Source organism: Bos taurus, chromosome 16, assembly GCF_002263795.3.
Source record: "Bos taurus isolate L1 Dominette 01449 registration number 42190680 breed Hereford chromosome 16, ARS-UCD2.0, whole genome shotgun sequence".
Lineage (NCBI taxonomy): Eukaryota > Metazoa > Chordata > Mammalia > Artiodactyla > Bovidae > Bos > Bos taurus.
In genome coordinates this window covers 61,125,546-61,141,382 of record NC_037343.1, presented here as the reverse complement: position 1 = coordinate 61,141,382, position 15,837 = coordinate 61,125,546, and the positions used below count along the sequence as shown (strand labels likewise).

At 35.9% G+C, this 15,837-nt stretch overlaps 1 protein-coding gene across 8 annotated transcripts in view; it reads right to left on the bottom strand.

The window, feature by feature from the left end:
• Window positions 1–639: 639 nt before the first annotated feature.
• Window positions 640–15,837, bottom strand: part of TOR1AIP1 (torsin 1A interacting protein 1) — a 45,543-nt gene continuing 30,345 nt past the window's right edge. For 5 of the 8 annotated variants that reach the window (NM_001435073.1, NM_001435076.1, NM_001435077.1 and 2 more), the window contains 4 exons: window positions 14,369–14,410; window positions 13,765–13,833; window positions 5,103–5,159; window positions 640–3,164 (listed from right to left, as the gene is read on the bottom strand). In NM_001435073.1, coding sequence (NP_001422002.1) covers window positions 2,377–3,164; window positions 5,103–5,159; window positions 13,765–13,833; window positions 14,369–14,410 — 956 coding nt within the window. In that variant the 3' untranslated portion in view covers window positions 640–2,376. Of the gene's footprint in view, window positions 3,165–5,102; window positions 5,160–5,516; window positions 5,562–13,764; window positions 13,834–14,368; window positions 14,411–15,837 lie in introns of all 8 variants that reach the window. The other 3 variants (NM_001435071.1, NM_001435072.1, NM_001435078.1) reach the window with 1 other exon arrangement.

Below are 15,837 nucleotides of genomic sequence, written 5' to 3'. Positions count from 1 at the left end.
ATTATGTTTACAGAAATCTGTAAGGTCAGCATTGCACTGTGGTTTTCCCTGGGCCCATGTAGTCACCCAAAGTCACAATGGCCTAATTTCTAGAGGCCCAAGTTCCTATTTTCAAGCCAATGATTTATTACAATTTCCCCTCCAAAAGTATTATTGGTAACATGAACAAAACAGTATTTCAGGCATCAATGATCTAAAATACAGATGTTCTTGAGCACCCATTTTTAGTGAGGGCAACAAAATCTTACCCTTCATGTGTATAAAGCATAAAAGTATGTATATGATTCACAGTCTGTATGAAGTATTAAAATTTCATGGGGGTAGATGATTAGGGGGGAAAAAAAAACCTAAAAAGGTTCCTTAGGGAGGTGAGAATGAAAAAATTGAGAAACATGGTGTAGATTTTTACCAAGTGAGGAATACTTTAATTCAACTTTCGTGATAATTCAAAATCCCCAGATGAAACAGAAAACCACAGTGATTGTATTTTCTACCAACGTACTTGTGAGCAGCTCCAGTTTTCTCTTTGCCCTTTGTTTCTCCAAGCAGAAGTCACTAAAATTGTTCAAGTATAAAGAAAACCCTAGGAATAATTTTTTAAAAGGTATACGAGTCATTAAACGTACAACACACAGAGTACAAACCAAAAAAGTAAATTTATTTAAATTACTAAAATAGCTTTTAAAGTCATTTACAGATTAGCTGCTACAATTATTTTTCCTGATATAAGTAATATTATTTTAAAATTTTGGTCAATGAAACAGTTAATAAAAACATCTGTTTCTCCGTATAATACATATATGTATAAAATAAGCCTTTTCAAAAATTCTTATTTTAGAATCCTCTATAAATCAAGAATATCTGACTTCTGACAGTGTCGGGAACAAATTATAATAAGTAGTATAAATTTATGAATATTGGTAGTCCTAGTGGGAAGAAATAAGACCATACTCTACCATCAGTTAGGGATCCTCAAAAGGTAAATGAAGAAGCCACTGACAGGCTTTAGTATTCTAAAAACAATATTGTCATTTAAAGGTTTGTAGACAATAAAAAAATAAAGAAAGTTGATCCAGAATTTTAAGATTCTAAGAAAACTAAAGCTGTTGACAGATGAGAAAGCTGTTAAGAGATGCAAAGTTAAAACTGAAATCCTACGGTACAGTTATATACAGCAGTACATCTTAACATCCTTCATATACAGTAAACTTCACTTTCTTTTTGGCTTGAGGCACTCAATAGAATTTATCACGTGCAGAGTAAGTCTTTATACTTGTTACAAGAGTGTCATTAAAGGACGTAGACTGCAACAAATGGACATTCAGAAAATCAAATCCCTCTTCAGTCACTGACAGGTGGTTGACAAAACGGTTTACCAACTTCTGACATTATCTTTCTTAACAAAATTTTCAGGATATGAACAAAATAAACTGCCTGGATTTGCCTGTTCTTAAGAGCCAAGTGAGCAAATATACTAAACCTCATCATATACATGCTTCAGAATCCTTGGGAGGAATAAAAATTTCTTAAAGAAAAATAAAAGTCCCAACAGAATTCACTGAGAATGGAGTTCATACAGCTATGTTTGATGAACCCCTGGTGACAGTGACCTTTTTTTTTTTTAATTTCTGAGTGTGCATGGGGTGGCTTGCAGAATCTTAGCTCCCCAACCAAGGATGGAACCCAGGCCCTTGGCAGTGAGAGCATGGAGTTCCACCCACTAGACCATCAAGGAATTCCCCCAGTGACTTATTTTAATATTTCATCTTGAAGACTTTTCCTCCCCTTTCTTTCTCCATTCCACAACTTTTCCCTGGTCTCCTTTTCCCTGCCCTCCAAAATTAAAGAAAAAAAGAAAGAAACACCCAAACACTCAGATGGCTCTTCATTATTGCCCTTCATTATTTTTGTTCCTATAAGGAGAAGCTGACTAAGGAATTCACATCTAAATGATGTAAAAAGAGAACAAAACAGGAAAGCCCACAGTTGCGTTCAGGGAGCTGTCTTACTAATAACAAACTCTGTGAAAAAAAATCCAAATTAAAAAATTGGGGAGGATTTACAGGAAGGAGCCAAATCCCTCCCACTGGTCATACCACAGCAATAATGACTCACTCCGGAATCTAAGCAGATCCTCTATGGGACTGTATATAATTTATAGTCTGTAGATATCATTTACACAGATCTCAGTGGGAAACGAGTCTCTTAGGTAACAGATAATTAGGCTGAATAAACAATACAGATGTTCTATGTTTACCTAAGAACCTAACCTCCTTTAAAAAGAAAACAGTTCTTTCAAAAAGAACTGAGTGCTGTCTCGTTAAAGTTTGAAAAAATTCTCAGCACTTGAGACTTAATTTTCTCTTCTGTCTTCCTTTATAAGCAGATGCCTTTTTTCAGGTCATTTTCAGGTTGTACAGGCAGGACTAAGTGAGAAATACGGCTCCAGAGCCCACTCAATTTGTCTGGGTCCATATGTTTGTAGGAGTTGGGTGTGTCAGAGTTGGTGAACTTGACTTGGAGGAAATCTCTCACTTTTTCTTCAATTTCCTTTAGGCCTAGACTGGTTCCGAGCGTCTCCTCCTCCAACAAGACAGTTAGGACTAAGGCTACATCTTTGAAGGCTGCACTTTCATGGTCACAATACTTATAGAAGATCAAAGTAGAGCCTGCAGGCAGTGACTCAAAGCGGTGGACCACAGCCGCATTCTGGCCATTTCTGAATCCATTGCTCAGTTCCTGGTCTACTTCTTCTTTGACAGTATCACTGTCTCGAGTAGCTTTGCTGGCCCCATCGATCCGTATGGCAGGAACACTCCGGAAGGAGGAGTAGGCATCAGCGATTTGTTCGCTCAGACACCTGAGCGCTTCTTCAGCATCTCGGGCGGCAGTGAGCAGCAAAATCGCAGGCTGAGGCCGAGATTGAGAACCATTGAGATGTTTTTCCAGGAATGTCTGGCTCCTTTTCCACAGCTTCTCATCTTGACCTTGGTACTTATTCATCAGTTGTTTCATCTGGTTCTGGAATTCTTGAACAGCAGTGGTTTCTGCTTCAGGAGGACGAGTGTACAAAAAACCCCCAATGAGAAGAGCGGCTATCACAGCAAAGGGCCAATAACGCTTTGTCTTGACAGAAGACACACTTTTGGGTTGCCCAGTCATTTCTGTTCGGGAAAAAAAATGACACATACAAATATTATTTTCTTAGGTTCAAGAGCAAGTGACTTTTAAAGCCCACATTAATATTTACAAACATTAGATAAGAGAGGGAGGAATTTAAAGAAGGGAGCTGATAACTTACTTTCTTAAAGAAATAATTCAACACATGTATTTTAAGTTATGTATTTACATATGTATGAGTATGTATATGTCTCTTCAATATCAAAATGATAGGAAGTCTCAGAGGAAAAGTAGAATTTAAGTATATGAAATGGCATATGCAAATTGGAAAGAATATAATTTACAAACCAGAGCTATCATTACTACTGCTAATATTTGGGAGGTAAACAATATTAGAAGACACTTTACAAAATAGTTTTAAATTTAGAAACTAACATGGATTATTCTCCAATGTGAAATATTTAATTATAAAAAGGGATAAACTAAAGGATGCATTATAAATGAAATCTTCCATATAACTGCACTGATGCCTATCTTTTGTGGCATGCAGTTGTTAATATTGGCAAATTTTGTTTGTAACTCACTCCTAATTATTATCGGCAATGATATCAATTTATATTTACCTAGTGCTTTGCAGCTGCAGTTTATAAAGCATTTTCTCATATACCGTATCATTTAACCATTTAAATATGAGAGCAATAATATTTTTACTTCCTATTTACGGACCCTGTAGACCAACAGGTCTCAAAGTATGGCTGGTAGGCTATCTCAAGATCTCCTCAAGGGGATCTTTGAGGTTAAAGCTGTTCTCCTATCTTATTCAACCTTTTCCCCGCCATATTGATATCTGCACCAATGGTGTAAAAAGCCTTGGTAGGAAAAACAACTGACGCTTTAGATGAATCACAGGGCAGTGGCACCAAACTATACTAGGACTGTCTTTGTATTCTTCATGGCCATGTATTTAAGGTTATCAATTTCACCTAAGAACATCCTTCATGAAGCATTCAAAGCTATTTACCTTATTAACACTCAATCCTTGAGTATAACATTCTATGTGAAAAAATGGCAAGTATATATAAAGCACTTTGTGCAATTGAGTTGTCAGCTGAACTAGTGCTTTTTCATAGAATTTTTACTGAAAAGGACAAGTGACAAACTATGGCTAGTCAGACTTCGTATTTGGGAGAAATTTTCTTGAAAAGGAACAGTGTGAGCCTCTTGCCTTCAAGGAAACTGACAATCTTTGTTCCCAGTGGTAAAATTCAAGGTTTCAAGTGAAAATTAGAATTGCAGGATATCTGCCATCATGAATTTAACAGCTCTCAATACTTATGACTTCTTTGTCTTGAGACTGGTGGTGATCTTAACAAATGTGATCTTTTTATATAGTATTAAAAACATGTCAGCATTTGGAAGGTCTATATAACTTAGTGAACCAACCTTTTCCAAATGACCAGTGCATGATACTCAAAGTACAAGGAAGACCAATGGGTTTTAACAGAATGTAAAAATGTAACAGAATACAAAAGTTCATTAATATGGCTTCAGATTTCATATTTCAAATAACATTTAGAAACTAATGTTATCTGAGTTTGGGAGAGTATCAAAAGAGAATATTCACAACTGTCTAAAGACTATTAAAACATTATATATCTGTACAAAGCTAAATTTTTGCAGATACCTCAACCAAAACAATATATGGTAACAGGCTAAATACAGAAGCAGAATGAAATTCCAGCTCATTTTATTAAACCAGGCATTAGAGATTAGAGAAAACACAAAATTACTTAAAAATAATTAACAAACATTAAAAAAAATTTTTTTTCAGCTTTAATCTCTAGGTAATTATAGACAGGTATAACCCTTTTTTTCTCAAAGGTCTCTAGGGATACTTATTAAGGGATACTTATTAACTTTCCTAGTGGAAAGTGGTATTGAGACTGAGACTCATTTAATAAAAGGTGAATAGACAAACTTACGTTGGTTGGAGGTTGATGGAGATTGGTTTCCAAGCTCTGATTTCTGAACACTGTCATCTAAAGATAGGAGTAATAAAGATTATCAATTTATGTTTCATAATTTCAGTATTTCCAATAGAAAAAAGAAAATGTCACCAAGAGAAAATAAGGGAGAGATCAGCCAGAAACAGAAGAAAAAGCAGAAGATTCAGGTGTCTACTAGATTGACAGATGTTTGAGACATAAGACCCATTTCTTTCATAATTATTCATGGCACATAAGAGTCTAGTACAAAGCATACTCTTAATACATTAGTTTTGTGAGAAAGCCTTGAATTTGATCCAAATTATTTAATGGGAGTGGTGAAATTTCCGGGACAAAGGTAAGAGGACAAAGAAAACAAGTACAACTATAACAAAAGGAAACATATTATACCATCTGAAAAACTGCCATATATTGAACGCATGCCTGGTGATGATGCTGTAAAGAGGGAAAGAAGGACAAAATATAGATTATGGATTACTGAGCTATTTGGATGAGGGATTTTTAAGGTAAAACTCAATCTTAAATCTTATTTTCCACCTCAAACTGACTCAATACTGCCTCTGGTGCTTCTGACCATTACAAATATCAGTAATATTTTAGAAATTACACTAAAAAACTTTTCACCATTTCTGTTAATAGACAAGTAATTCTGTTTTAGCTTTGTGGCTAAACAATAGATATAAAAAATAATTTTCTCACAACTCCATCAAATCTCTATTTCCATCGTTACTTTAGAAAATAAATAAAAAACTATCCAGCTCTTTCCTTTTCCCCTCCATCTTTTTTGGCATGGTGACAGATTTTAACATCTAAGAAAACGGAAATGGAAAGACAGCGTTTAGAAGGTGAAGAGGATGAGTTATTCATTTGTATGATCTACATTACCAATATTGTCATCTATCACTTGCCTGGAACTTTATAGCTTTTATGTGTATAAGTGATCTTTCTAGGTATATTTACCAACACTTTTCATTGGAGAAACACTGGACTAAACTGGAGGAATACAATTTATGCTGTTGTTTTTAATAGAAATAGCCTTATTTCTGGTCATATGACAAAAAACCTCAAATGAAACAAAATGACATCAACCGTAACTCTAAACTAATAATTGCTTTGCCATTACAGTTTAGTCTAGGAAATGTCATTATTTAGAAGCTTCAAAGTTAGGTCACCAAAATTAAAATTAAAATTCCACTAGATAATGTTTATCTTAAATACCTTACTCCATGACTGCAAAGATCAAATGAGATAATATATGAAAAATCTGTGACATACATGATGATATTAATAATGGAGAATAGCTAAATTTGTTATTATGAAACATATGTAACATTTATAACTCATAGAACATAGAACTAAGAAAACGAAGTTAACACAAACAGAACTCCCATTTACAACAGCATCAAAAAGAAGAAAATATTTAGGAACAACAGACTGGTTCCAAATAGGAAAAGGAGTACGTCAAGGCTGTATATTGTCACCCTGCTTATTTAACTTATATGCAGAATACATCATGAGAAATGCTGGGCTGGAAGAAGCACAAGCTGGAATCAAGATTGCCGGGAGGAATATCAATAACCTGATATGCAGATGACACCACCCTTATGGCTGAAAGTGAAGAGGAACTAAAAAGCCTCTTGATGAAGGTGAAAGAGGAGAGTGAAAAAGTTGACTTCAAACTCAACATTCAGAAAACGAAGATTATGGCATCTGGTCCCATCACTTCATGGGAAATAGATGGGGAAACAGTGGAAACAGTGTCAGACTTTATTTTTTTGGGCTCCAAAATCAGTGCAGATGGTTACTGCAGCCATGAAATTAAAAGACGCTTACTCCTTGGAAGGAAAGTTATGACCAACCTAGATAGCATATTCAAAAGCAGGGACATTACTTTGCCAACAAAGGTCCGTCTAGTCAAGGCTATGGTTTTTCCTGTGGTCATGTATGGATGTGAGAGTTGGACTGTGAAGAAAGCTGAGTGCCGAAGAATTGATGCTTTTGAACTGTGGTGTTGGAGAAGACTCTTGAGAGTCCCTTAGACTGCAAGGAGATCTAACCAGTCCATTCTGAAGGAGATCAGCCCTGGGATTTCTTTGGAAGGAATGATGCTAAAGCTGAAACTCCAGTACTTTGGCCACCTCATGTGAAGAGTTGACTCACTGGAAAAGACTCATGCTGGGAGGGATTGGGGGCAGGAGGAGAAGGGGACGACAGAGGATGAGATGGTTGGATGGCATCACTGACTCAATGGACGTGAGTCTGAGTGAACTCCGGGAGTTGGTGATGGACAGGGAGGCCTGGCATGCTGTGATTCATGGGGTCGCAAAGAGTCGGACACAACTGAGCGACTGAACTGAACTGAATTGAAGACTAATCGAGGAGGCAAAAGAGTTATAACTGAAACTTCTAAAACATTGATGAAAGAAATTAAAGCAGATATAAGTAAATGGAAAAGACATCCCATGGTAATGGATTAGAGAATATTCTTAAAGTGTCCATACTACCAAAAGCAAGCTACAGATTCAGTGCAATCCCTATAAAAATTCCAATGGCATTTCTTTTTTATAGAAAAAGAAAACAATCCTAAAATTCATATGGAACCACAGAAGATCCCAAATAACCAAAACAGCTTTGAATAAGAAGAACAAAACTGGAGGCACCACACTTCCTGATTTCAAAATGTATCACAAAGCTAGAGTAATCACAACACTATGGTACTGCCATAAAAACAGACATAATAGACCAATGGAAGAGAATAGAGTCAGAAATAAACCTAAGATGTGTTCAACTGATCCTCAATAAGGGTGTCAAGAATAAGCAATGAAGAAAAGACAGTCTCATCAAGAAATGGTGCTGGGGAAATTGGATATCCACATATAAAAGAATGATATTGGATCCATATCATATACCACACCCCAAAATCAACTCAAAACAGACTAAAGACTTAAACTAAGAACTGAAATAATACAACTCCCAGAAGAAATATGGGGCAAAACCCTCTTGAAGTTGGCACTGGCAATGATTTCTTGGTTATGACACCAAAAGCAGAGACAACAAAAGTAAAATTAGACCAGGGGATGACATCGAACTTAAAAAAGCACAATGACTTACGTGATCAAAATCACAACATCACCTCACATTATCAAATGTATTGTGTAGCTATTACCAAAAAAACAAAAGTGCAAGGTATGTGGAGAACATGTGGAGAAAACAGAATCCCTGTACACTGTTGGTGGGAATATAAACTGGTACAATCTCTAGGAAAAGAATTATGGAGGTTCCTCAAACAATAAAAATGGACAACCATGTGATCTGGCAATCCAACTTTTGGATATATATCCAAAAGAATTGAAATTAGGATCTTGGGAGAGATATATGCACACTCATGTTAACTGCAGTAATATTCACAATAGCCAAAACATGTATGCAAACTAAATGTCCATTGACAAATTAATGGATAAAATGTGATACACACACAAAATGGAATTATTATTCATCTTTTAAAAAGAAGGGAAATTTGCCACTTTTGACAACATGGAAAGCATTATCCCAACGAAATAAGTCCGATCAGTTCAGTTCAGTTCAGTCGCTCAGTCGTGTCCGACTCTTTGCGACCCCATGAATCACAGCACACCACGCCTCCCTGTCCATCACCAATTCCCGGAGTTCACCCAAACTCATGTCCATTGATTCAGTGATGCCATCCAGCCATCTCATCCTCTGTCATCCCCTTCTCCTCCTGCCCCCAATCCCTCCCAGTATCAGAGTCTTTTCCAATGAGTCAACTCTTCGCATGAGGTGGCCAAAGTACTGGAGTTTCAGCTTTAGCATCAGTCCTTCCAAAGAACACCCAGGACTGATCTCCCTTAGAATGGACTGGTTGGATCTCCTTGCAGTCCAAGGGTCTCTCAAGAGTCTTCTCCAACACCACAGTTCAAAAGCATCAATTCTTTGGTGTTCAGCTTTCTTCACAATCTAACTTTCACATCCATACATGACCACTGGAAAAACCATAGCCAGTATGAAAAGGCAAAATGATAGGATACTGAAAGAGGAACTCCCCAGGTCAGTAGGTGCCCAGTATGCTACTGGAGATCAGTGGAGAAATAACTCCAGAAAGAATGAAGGAATGGAGCCAAAGCAAAAACAATACCTAGTTGTGGATGTGACCTTCTATCTATCAGGTCCGATGCGGTAAAGAGCAATATTGCATAGGAACCGGGAATGTTAGGTCCATGAATCAAGGCAAACTGGAAGTAGTCAAACAGGAGATGGCAAGAGTGAACGTCGACACTCTAGAAATCAGCGAACTAAAATGGACCGGAATGGGAATTTAACTCAGATGACCATTATATCTACTACTGTGGGCAGGAATCCCTTAGAAGAAATGGAGTAGCCATCATGGTCAACACAAGAGTCCGAAATGCAGTGCTTGGATGCAATCTCAAAAACAACAAAACGATCTCTGTTCGTTTCCAAAGCAAACCATTCAATATCACAGTAATCCAAGTCTATGCCCCAACCAGTAACGCTGAGGAAGCTCAACAGTTCTATGAAGATCTCCAAGACCTTTTAGAACTAACACCCAAAAAAGATGTCCTTTTCATTATAGGGGACTAGAATGCAAAAGTAGGAAGTCAAGAAACACCTGGGGTAACAGGCAAATTTGGGCTTGGAATACGGAATGAAGCAGGGCAAAGGCTAATAGAGTTTTGCCAAGAAAATGCACTGGTCATAGCAAACACGCTCTTCAACATAAGAGAAGACGCTACACATGGACATCACCAGATGGTCAGCACTGAAATCAGACTGATTATACTCTTTGCAGCCAAAGATGGAGAAGCTCTATACAGTCAGCAAAAACAAGACCGGGAACTGACTGTGGCTCAGATCATGAACTCCTTGTTGTCAAATTCAGACTTAAATTGAAGAAAGTAGGGAAAACCACTAGACCGTTCAAGTATGACCTAAAGCAAATTCCTTATGATTTTACAGTGGAAGTGAGAAATAGATTTAAGGGACTAGATCTGATAGACAGAGTGCCTAATGAACTATGGACGGAGGTTCGTGACATTGCACAGGAGACAGGGATCAAGACCATCCCCATGGAAAAGAAATAAGTCAGATACAGATGTGCAAATACTTCATGATGTCATTTATGTGAGGAATCTAAAATAGTCAAATTCATAGAAGCACGTAGTTTTCAGGGCCTGGGACGGGGGATATCAGAAGATACTAGTCAAAGAGTACACAGTTTCAGTTAAATAAGATGAATAAATCCTAGACATCTACTGTGGAGTACCTGTATTTATTGTCCTATATATTAAAAACTTGCTAAGAGGGGTAGATCTTATGTTAAGTGTTCTTATCTCACACACATAACAATAAGTAAAGAGGGTGGGAAAAAACTTTTGGAGGTGATACATATGTTATGGTATAGATTATGGTGATGGTTTCACAGATGTATACTTATGTTCAAACTCATCAAGTTGTATACATTAAATACATAAATTGTATACATAAAATGTATGTCAGTTACAGATGAATTGATAAAGATGTGGCATATATATATATATATATATATATATATATATACACACACACATACTTACATAATGGAATATTAGCCATAAAAGAGAATTAAATAATGCCATTTGCATTGGATGGACCCAGAGACTATCAAACTAAGTGAAGTAAGTCAGAGAAAGACAAATACCATATGATATTATATATGTGGAATCTAAAATACAACACAAAATGAACATATCTACAAAACAGAAACAGACTCATAGACATAGACAGACATAGAGAACAGGCTGACCTGCCAAGAGGGTGAGGGTGGGGAGGAGTGGATTGGGGTCTGGGATTAGCAGATGCAAACTATTATGTATAGGCTGGATAAACAAGGTCCCTGTGTGTAGCACAGGGAAGTTAATTTAATATCCTGTGATAAACCATAGTGGAAAAGCATATGATAAAGAATATACATATATATATAAAACTGGATCGCTGTGCTACACAGCAGAAATTAACACGATGTTGTAAATCAACTACACTTCAATAAAATATTCTTAAAAGGAAGGAAATCCATCAAGATGTTTATCTTGAATCCATGGTTGCAAAGATCCAACGTGACAACACATAACAATGTTTTTACATGCCCTTCTATGATGATTTTAAAGATTATGGAATAGCTACTACATACTGTATGAAAATTTACTATTAACAGCTACTATACACTATACGAAATATTTATTTGTAGAATTCAAAGAACACAAACTTAGCAGGGCACATACTGTTGAGGCAGCACACTGTCTAAAAGGTAAACTCTATCTTTCTTATTAAAAATATGTTTAGAGACAGTAATAAAAATTCCTTTAAAAAAGCTCTTTTTAAAAAGATAAAGCTCAGAGTTTTTTTTAGTATGAAGAGTAGGTAACAATCAATCATTCTATAAAGTCAAAAACAGAGGGCATGAATATTTCATAGGTATTACTACTGATTATTACACGTATATAGTTAACAATAAATAAGTATTAATTATGTGATACATGGGGCTTCCCTTGTGGCTCAGCTGGTAAACAATCTGCCTGCAATTCGGGAGACCTGGGTTGGATCCCTGGGTTGGGAAAATCTGAAAGCCTTCCCACTCCAGTATTCTGGCCTGGAGAATTCCATGGACTATATAGTTCACAGGGTTACAGAGAGTCAGACAGAGTGACTTTCACTTTTCATGTGATACATTGAGACCTGAGCTTCCCTAGTGGCCCAAATGGTCAAAGAATCCACCTACAATGCAGGAAACCTGGGTTGGGAAGATCCCTTGGAGAAGGGGATAGCAACCCACTCCAGTATTCTTGCCTGGAAAATCCCATGGACAGAGGTACCTGGCAGGCTATAAAGTCCATGGGGTCAAAAAGAGTTGGACATGACTGAGTAACTAATACACTGAGACTTAAAAAATGTGTTCACATATCGAGCTCATTAGAATAACCCAGTTATAGGTACTACCGTCCCAACTTTTAAGTTAAGAAAATTGAAGTTGACAACAGTTAAGTGACTTTACCGAGATCACTCAATTAGTAAATAGAAGATCTGGGACCACAACCCTGTAGCTCTAATTCCAAGCTCTCCTCTTTTCTCTATACTACTTTCAGAGGCAGGTTCCAAAACATGTATACTGAGGAAGCACAGACTTGGAGGCCTGACTTTCCATGGACAGTTTTCCTTACTCTCACTATTTTATCACCTGGGAAACACCAAAAGTAAAGACAGTGGCTCTATCTTTCCCAAAAGGTTTGGATACATGCAGAAACCTGAACTGGGACCTGTCTACCCAAGAAGCCAGGACTAACAAGGAATAATAACAATCTGAAATCCAAGTTCACATAAATCTAAAAATGAGTATTTTTTTTCTCAAAGAAGCAGAAATTCAGAGTTAAGACAATGAGATTGAAACTCTGAAACCTAAGGAAAATTTTTTCAAATGATCTTAGGTTGAAGAGAAATTTATAAGGCTGTCTAGAAACCACTGCAGTCTTCTACTTTGAAAATTCTTCCTGTTTATTGTTCTTATCTTAAAGTCCTTGTGCAGTCAAAAATCTAAAAAATGTTGTTATCTGCACCTTGATGTACAAACTTCTGCTACATAATTTCTATTTAATTCTGGAAGTCCTATATATAAGGTGGATGGCTATCAATCAGCATATAACTGTTTACGCGATAGCAAATGTACAAACTTAAGACAAAGCAGAAATGCAAACAGAGAATATACTACATAGGAGTTATCAATTTAGTTTAAGGCATGGCATGGATTTTTTTAATACAAAGTTTAATGTGGATACATTGCTATAGGTGTTACGACAGACAATGAATTCAAAGTTTTACAGCACCTATTTATTTCTTAAATAAATATTTCTTAAACTCTATGACATCTACTCTATCTTAAACCTAAACATGAAAATACAATTTGAGGATTTCAGCATTTATAACTGAAAATACAATTTGAGGATTTCAGCATTTATAACTGAAAAATAATGGGCATGCAAAGCTGGTCTAAGTGTTTATTTACATAATGGTAAACAACTGTTTACCTTCCCTGGTGGCTCAGCTGGTAAAGAAACCACCTACAATGCTGGAGACCTGGATTCGATCTCTGGGTTGGGAAGATCCCAACCAGAAGAGAACAGCTACCCACTTCAGTATTCTGGCCTGGAGAATTCCACGGACTGTAGAGTCCATAGGGTCGCAAAGAGTCAGACACTACCGAGTGACTTTCACACAAACAATTGTTAAATATAAAAAAAAAAAAAACTGGTATTGTCAAAAGATCAGAATTTCATTTTCATGTGCAGATTGTACAACTGCTGGATAGAACTGACAACTTGTCAAGTACAGACGTATCATCCACTGGTTTTCTCACACTACTATCTACATTTTTTACCAGTCCAAACATAAAAATAACTACACTAGCAATCATAATAAAAGTCCTTTATTAATGAGATCACAAACAACTCAAATGCTTATCTGAAGAATTAAACAGCTTTATCTGTTAAATAATCAAGAAAACAGCAAATAAAATTACTTCAATAACAGATTTAAAAATACTTCAATAACAGGTACAGATTTATCAACTTACTTAGCATCCTAGTCCTTATTCTTACGGTTTTTTCAGCCCATTCCTGAGGAGTTTTCTGATATCCTGAGCCTGCAACATATCAAGATATCACTGCACATACTTTGAAAATGTATACTATATCTAAGTGTTATAAGGTACATTTATCAGAAAGGTAAAACAAAGTTAAGGAGGGAAAAAACAAAAGCAATAGGTTCAGAAGTTAACAATAATGTCAAAAGATCACATCCGTGAGGATGAACTACTTCCCACAACAAAAAAGGCAACAAATAAACACATAATCTCCTAACAGACAAAACTATGTACAAGTCCTTTGCTATGGTCTATGAGACTGGGATTGTCAATACTTGAACTTCATTAACTAACACTTTGGTGTTAATTAAGAAGAGAAAGGTTAACCTTTACTTTTGAAAATAAATTATGTTTGGTAAAGTAGTCCTGAGCACATTTCCACATCAGAGCACCAGTATTACATACAGCACCAAGCTGTGGTGGGTTAAAAGGCAAAGGGGTAAAATGACTGTCAATCCTATTCAGAGTTTTGTTGGCAGAATAAAACTGGGTTAGACTTGGTTAACTGATAAAGAAGAGACAACCAACCACTTACTTAGCTTCAATGGTTGCTCATCAAAAGCTGTGAAGTCTCCACCTGAAACAGAAGCCAGAGATAAGGTCATAGAAACCTTGGGGAAAAAAATGAAGATGGCTGGATGCATAGACATGTTGCTTGTTTACTACTGACACCAAAACCAAACAAAAAAATCAAACCTTTCTGTCATCAGTCCCAAACATATACAACCTGTGTTTTCCTTTCCTAAACTTCAAAATGTTCAGGAGTTGGATAATAAGAAGCTAGCTTTAAGAGGAACACCATCAAAATAACGGCTAAATGTACTGACTGCTTAACCAGTACTAAGTATAATTTTATTAATTCTCACACTTTATGTGGTAGATACTATTGTTCCTATTTCACAAATAAGGAAACTGAAAATTTCCCCAAAATTAAATATGTAAAGGTAGTAGGACTGAGATATAAACCCAGCAGTTCATATATGACAGTATATACCACACAAGCAGATTTGTGAACACCGTATAAGCAAAGTAGTGCAAGACGCTACCTTCATGTTTTGGGATGCTATTTAAGGACAACTATAAAATGATGCAAGGGGATAATTAGAAAATGATATTACAATTATAATGTGGTAGATTTCCAAATCTGCCCTGAAGAAACAAGTTACTTCTACCTACTGATACAAGCATCAATATAAATTTATGTTCAACGTAATTTTTTTTCCTGACTATAAATGTAATATATATGCTGGCTGTAATACAAACACACCATTCTAGAAATGCATAACCTAAAAATTCATTAACATCTACTATGTGTCTACTATGTGCAAAACACTGTAGGGAAACTATGATGAATAACACAGACAGACGTATATTCCAGATTTGTTTTCAGTCTATACTAACAAAGAACTCCAAAAAAGTAGACACATGCTTTTTTGTATTGTCTTTCATTGATTCTATGAAGTAATTTTTAAAAAAACACCTTTGCATTAGGGCTGTAACTTACAATCAAGGGTATGACACAATTTAACTAGATGGTTTTCTTTCTCAGTGACATGTAAAAGCAATGGCATTTTACATTCAATGAAATATATACTGATCACCTAACTCATTTTCCATAACTGTAAAGTATACCATAAGTATAGCATAATTAATATAGGGAGACACATTTCAGAGCTTCCAAACAGTAAAGATTTAGAATAACAAAGGGCAAATATATAAGATGATTCAGAGTAATTTTCCATAAAAGATTGATTTTTGTTTCAGCTGCTTTAAATTCCAAACTTAGAACCTACTAAAAACTAATACATTTATAGTATATATATATACACACACACACATATATATGTATGTATATAGGTTTAGTAGGTTTGTGTATGTATATATGTATGCACACACACACATATATATGTATACTTACATATATATATATATATATATACACACACACATATATAAAGTGGAATTCTATGAACATATTGATTATAAAACAGATTTCCAAAGCCT